Source organism: Lygodium microphyllum, chromosome 15 (genome assembly GCF_053477565.2).
Source record: "Lygodium microphyllum isolate KBCC chromosome 15, Lygodium_microphyllum_v1.1.10, whole genome shotgun sequence".
In the NCBI taxonomy this organism is placed as follows: Eukaryota; Viridiplantae; Streptophyta; class Polypodiopsida; order Schizaeales; family Lygodiaceae; genus Lygodium; species Lygodium microphyllum.
Window position 1 is genome coordinate 54,217,177 of NC_141149.1, and position 6,390 is coordinate 54,223,566.

The 6,390-nt window shown below is 39.2% G+C and overlaps 1 protein-coding gene across 2 annotated transcripts; it reads left to right on the plus strand.

Moving 5' to 3' along the window:
* The first annotated feature begins 1,264 nt into the window (after positions 1 to 1,264).
* Positions 1,265 to 3,925, plus strand: LOC148024538 (thioredoxin H-type-like). 2 transcript variants are annotated; one of them, XM_087693719.1, is made up of 4 exons: positions 1,265 to 1,489; positions 2,192 to 2,480; positions 2,610 to 2,732; positions 3,502 to 3,925. In XM_087693719.1, exons 2-4 carry the CDS (start codon positions 2,385 to 2,387, stop codon positions 3,646 to 3,648), a joined length of 366 nt encoding a protein of 121 aa, XP_087549845.1. In that variant the 5' UTR covers positions 1,265 to 1,489; positions 2,192 to 2,384; the 3' UTR covers positions 3,649 to 3,925. The 2 variants fall into 2 exon arrangements, with proteins under 2 accessions (XP_087549845.1, XP_087549846.1); XM_087693720.1 differs by having other exon boundaries at positions 1,265 to 1,467.
* Positions 3,926 to 6,390: the final 2,465 nt, after the last annotated feature.

Consider the following 6,390-nt stretch of genomic DNA (forward strand, 5'->3'; position numbering starts at 1 on the left):
TGTATATGAGAGAGCTCTACATAGTGCAACATTGGAAAGAAACAAATTCGAATAGTTAACACTAGGAAGATTATGAAGACCTCCAACTTCGTCACCCTATACTCATGTAATTTAAGAAAAATAAGTGTTGAAGCTTCTCAAGACCACTCCTAACTAGAGCTTAATGTTAAACTGCATGTTGAGAGCATAAGTTGTTCCTTTGACTTCTAGATTATGATTTTCAAATGGGAGGACTAGCCAATGAAGGTTCTCCTTGAGGACCTCTCAGAAAACATTTCGAATGTGAAGGATCTTCAAAGGCTCTAACATGGTTTCCCCTTTCAATGCTTCTCCAACTTCTTCTGTAGTATTGTGCATAGAATGCAATTGATGCGACAAATGAAAGACTTGTCATAGCTATTGAAAATGACTAGCAAGAGTAAAATAACCATAGAGAACAAGAGAGAGATAGCCCCTTCCAACTTGTATCAAGGGGGAAATCCACTTTGGCAAGAGCTTAAGCAAGAGGAGTGACAAATCAAGAAAAAGTTTTTAACTAGCCATTACTTCGCATCTCTGCTGACATGACATGCTCACAAGTGGACCCAAAATGAGCGTGCTCTTTCCCTAATTAGGCACCTCCTTGTGTTACCATAAAGTTAATTACATAATATGATTCACACCAAGCCTTTGAATACAACCACCATCATGTCCTCAAACATTAGGCAGTTGAACATACTCAAGGGACACATACGCCACAATATTATTAGTCTATTTTGAAATCCAAAAGCTAATATTGATTTAGTATTTCCAAGAATATTCATTATAACCTAACTTAATGGTTGTAAAGTATAGTTTTCTTAATAATAATCAAAAATAAAAAAAGCAAGTACTTGACTAATGCTTTTATGTAAACAACGCTTATAGTTCTAGATAATGCTACATCAACAAAATAAATGTAAGTCAACTTCGATATTTTGATAACTTGATTTTATATTGAGTATATATTAACTTAATTGTCCCTAATCTTGAACCATTATGGATGGGTAACTATTAAGCAAGCTATACACTTTTAGGAAAGTAAGTTTTGCTGAGTGTAACATTCAAACGTGTGCAATCTAACCTATGCATATAATTAGAGCTCGTAAGGTTTTGATTAATGTGAAGGGAGAACCATAGTCATGGTAAGGTAAACTTATGTTTTTTTCTTTAAATGCGAGATGTTTGTAAGGCAAAACTTGGTAGTGGGGTTAAAATGCTCACGAGGGGTGTAGTAGTCTTTTAAGAACGAGGCTATTTGGTGTAACCGTCTGTTTTCTTCTTGGGAACGATCCTCCGTCCTGTGGCGGATGATCTTCTCTCTCTCTCTCTCTCTCTCTCTCTCTCTCTCTCTCTCTCGTAAATGCATGAACGGAAGCCGCCATGGTCTGATGCGTTGATTGTCTCCTGCATCATCTTAAAGCCCAGCACCGGATAACAAAGTAGAGGGTATGAACAGCAACGGAATCAAGCAAGTCTCTCTCTCTCTCTCTCTCTCTCTCTCTCTCTCTCTCTCTCTCTCTCTCTCTCTGTGTCTATGTCTGTGTATATGCGCCATTGCTCTGACACGAGCCATCGCTCGTACAAAAGGGCATGTCGTCTTGTGCTTGTGTTATAAAATATGAGCTGAGAGAATTTGCAAGAGCTATGTTGGCATTCTTCTTACACATATTTAAGATAGCTTGATGCATATTGACTGTGGAGCCAAAAGTTTCATACATTTGAGCAAAGGGTGTCAAACCGAATGACACACACAATACTACTTTGAACTCTCAACCTCATAACCATGACCCTGAGTTCTAATTGTTAGGCCGCCATACCACCTTGAGACTTTAAAATTCTAAACTTGATCAATAACGTTATTACCATGTATAGGGGTGCAGGCCTCGTAAGAAAGTAAGGAGCACATCACCTTTCTGGCATTCTCATAAGCCATGCCCTTAGAAATCCACAGCACCTTGGAGTCACACACACACACACAAGTGACAGAATCTCGAGTGACACACAAGTGTGCGCACGCACAACCTTGGAACGCAACGTTAGGCAAGTGGTTATATCTGTTATTGCTTAGGCGATTTCGGTAAACAAGTAATCTGACAGGCAGGCTGACAAGTTTACTGAGTATAAACAATGAAGATTTGAGAAAATATGTAATGGTACCTTGTCAATGCAGCTCTGAAAGACGCATGACGAAGAGAGGGGATGGTCAAAGCGGCAGTTAGGGACCTTGTGCCACCTCCATGATTGTTGTGATTACGAGGGAGAAGGATACTTGCTATCTCGGTTCCAATAGAAAAGAGCTTGTAAATTTCTCGAATTGGGTTATAGCTTGGATACACACATTGTTAGCTTAATCTATCCACAGCATGGCTGGTGCTGCTGATCATGGGTTCGCCCATCTGTGCCACACTTCAGACGATTGGCACAACAAATTGCAGGAGGCCACCTTGCAGTCCAAGTTAGTATGTGTCTTTCTCTAATCTTCCCCAATCTAATCCATTCCTCCAAAGCTCTTTTACTGCATGATTCTTCTGATGCAATCTCTATCTCATGTTGTAGTGTTTGCTCCTCCCTCTCTGTTTTTTTTCAAGGTGGTGGTCGCCTTCAAGGCCACATGGTGTGGCCCTTGCAGACTCATGGCGCCTGCCTTTGCTGAGCTTTCAAGAAAATACCCGCAAGTTGTGTTTCTTAAGATCGATGTTGACGAGTTGCAGGTATAATCCATTTCATATTTGTGAAAATGTAGAGCGCATGCATTTTATGGAAATTCTAATCTTTTTGATATGCAAGGCACTTACCAACATTGGGTATACTCAAATAGGTTTGCTAATTTCTCTTTTAAAATGTCATCAAGTCAGTCATCATAACTTGGATGAAGGGCTTGTGTCTGATGGCAAATGTTTTGTATAATTTTTCATGCTCTAGCTCTCTCCCCTTGCAAACAGAATAACACATCAAGAGCCTCCTCAATCCCTTGGACCATGCATTGACTATGACGCCAACAGTTGAAATACCTCAATCTTGCCAACAGCTTGTAGCCCAAGTGGCAGCACACACAAGAAGCTACCATCTCTGTCTTTATAGGCTGTCATCATCTCTTCATTGCCATGTGCGATGTGAAATCTTAGGTGGGCTAGCTAAGAAGTCATATATTTGTTTCCCCAATCCTTTAGTGAACTCACTTCACATGTGAACTTTGCATAATGCTAGTGACATGCACGGCTTCCATACAACATAGTGTCTTACTACTCATGTGTTTCGTGTTAACATTTTCTTGAACCATTCTTCAATTTGCTCCACCACTTGTCATGATTAACACACACAGTTATTTCTCTCAATCCTGTCCTCACACATGAGGAAGCATTTGCTCCACAACACTTTGTATTAAGCTAAGCTGGGTACACATAAAGTTAGGTTTTGTGAAGGACTTGAATAGAAACGGGCTTAATGGTCATTTGGAGCATCATGTTTATGAATCTGCAGGACATCACAGCTCAATGGAACATTCAAGCGATGCCCACATTCATTATCATAAAGGACAGCAAAGAAGTTGAACGAGTTGTTGGAGCAAATAAAGAAGATCTTGAAAAGAGAGTTGCCTTTCATGTCCAATACTCTCAGAAAAGTTGACCTACTCTTTATTCTTGTGCCAAACTTTAACCTTGAATGAAGCCTTGCTTTCAAACTACAACCACATCTCAATAATTTGGCAGTCACAACCTTTGGATGCCTATAACATCATTCATGTATTCACTTATCTTTTCATGTATATATAGTCTTTATGGAAACCCTAGTTACTCTGGTCCCTTAATTTCTTAACTACACACATCTTTCTTACTTGAAATTCTTCATGTGTACATAGAATTTGGCAGGCATTTTCGGATCAGTGCTCTCAAATTTTATCAAATTATCAATACTTTCCATGCACAACGTCTATCAACTTGCAAACAATTGCCCTAACATTATAATGATACTTCAGCATCATAGTTTACAGTTTACTAATAATAAATGGAAAGTTGTGATCTCTCTCTCTCTCTCTCTCTCTCTCTCTCTATATATATATATATATATAGATATATATATATATATATATATATATATATATAAACTTCCTCTCCCTGATGTTCGTTAGTTTGATGAATCTCAAATTTGCACAATTTAAGCTGGTTCAACCCAACACAAGTGGCTATCAGAATCTTCTCTCTTTTCCCTTCATTGAGATGCATAAAGAAAGACTACTCAACTACTGTTGTTGGAGAATGTTGCAAACTAAAGACAGTGTATTGCAACCATGCCCAAAATTTCAATCAAAAATTGGCCTTAAAGCAAGTCTATAAAACTCACCCAACGTATTTGAATTATGCTTCAAACAGTACTATTATGAGCCGGACAATAATTTACTTAAACGATGTGCCAAAACTGTTCTAGTTATCAAACTAATGTTAAGAGACTTTGGGTGTTTGTAATCCTACCCTCCATGCCCTTCAGAATATCAGATCCAATACAGTACTACTAATGTACATATGTCTCAAAACCACCACTTCTTTTGGGTTTAAAAGCTTATATGACAGAGCCATTAAATCGGCTTCAAAAGATGGGATTCTGAGCAACCATGAGCGGTTCTCTTTCAGATTTTGGACCTCTTTTATGCACCTATCAAGGGTAAAGCTTGGCTTGAATTCCCCTGCCAGCATGAGAGCCTGTGGTTGTTGCTGATAAGATAAAGATCAGTTGCTCAAAGCCTGCTAATTTAACAGTTTCGCCATGGAAGACCTTTTATTGCCATAGCTGAATGGAAGCGGTGGGGACTCTTCTCTCAAGATTTTCATCTGATTGTGTCCCTTTGCAACTCTTGAAAAATCGGCCTTTAGTTTGTTCTAATCCGAAACTGGCTTTTAAACTCCATGATAAAAACTTGAAGAAAAGTGGGCAGATCTTGGGGATCGTGGTAGCCTTGATTGGCTTCAACTCCAGTCATTAAGGGACAGCTTTTCTCTCACCAAGTAGAAAGATGGCATTGTCTGTGGAATTGTCCCAAAGCTCAAAAGGTGTGGACAAGAACCCTTGGGACGGTCTTTCATGACTATGCCATGAAAGACCCCGAGTTGCAACCCAAGCAAAGCAGGTATGAGGTCGTTCAAGGGAGAGCCGCTCTTTTCTTTTCTTATCATTGGCCAACAATTGAGCAAGATTCCCACTCCAGACTACCAGCCACCTCAGTGGACTCAAGGACGCTGTCACAGATGGGAGTTGATTGTTAGTATCATTGCTTGATACATTTGGATTGAAAGATGTAGCCATGTTATAGATCCGCTGGATGTTTCCAGTGTAGAAACTATTTCTAAGATTTAAACAAAAGATCATTCAAACGCTCCATGAGAGATGGAAGAGGTTGTAGGGTGGTTCTGAGAGGATGAGGAGAAGAGATGATTTCTTCCAATCGTGTTTTCTGACACATTCTTCCACCTAGCCCCTCGTATGTTTTGGCACTATAGGCACTCCAGCCCACCACATTCATTGTCCACACAGCCATTCTTTTTATGATATACTCAACTGCCCTTTATTGGTTAACTTTTTACTTTGTTATTACCTTAAGTCCTTGATGTGTCATTCATAGAATTTCATATTGAGGAATGTCCCTCTTAATGAAGTAACGAGATTGTAGGCTAAAAGCCTTTTCGTTCTAGGTAAGCTAGAATGGATCATTGGCTTTGAAAAAATCAGAAACTCAATGTTGGAGCCTTGGAAGGTGTCTGCCGATGCTAAGCTTAATCTATATTTGGAGACCCATCATGGTACCAAACCAACACGCGACAAATCATAAGTGAATGAAGTTGGCCACTCATTGCCCCCTTTGCAAGCATTTTGAGGAAAATGTTTTCATCTATTTTGCTCTTGTGAATTTCTTAGAAAACTTTGAAGGAATATGCAAGAGTGACTGGTAAGAGCTCAACTCTATGATAGCTTCACTTGGAACCACTCTCTTTCAGGGTTAAAAGGGAGGATGTCCCCAATCCTTTTTTGCCTTTGGCATATCATTAGGGCTACAAAAATTCAAAAGAACCATTCGGGGCATAGCTTGGATCATGCTAGACCCCATTGATGAATTTTGAGACGTTTTCTTCTTGGCTGGTTGGTCTTTTGCTTGCCAAGTTTAAGGAGAAACAATATAAGGTAGTTATGACTGAGTTGAAAGGCTCAATAAGAGCTTGGTCTTCTTTTTGTAAGGTTGTACGTTTCCTCTTAATTTTGTTTTAAACTTGACATTCATAAAGCACAATCATATAACACCAATAACACATGAAGATGCAATCGGTAAAAGCACCTTAGTCTATTGGACAAGAATGAAGATAAAGCTTATGAGATTAAGGA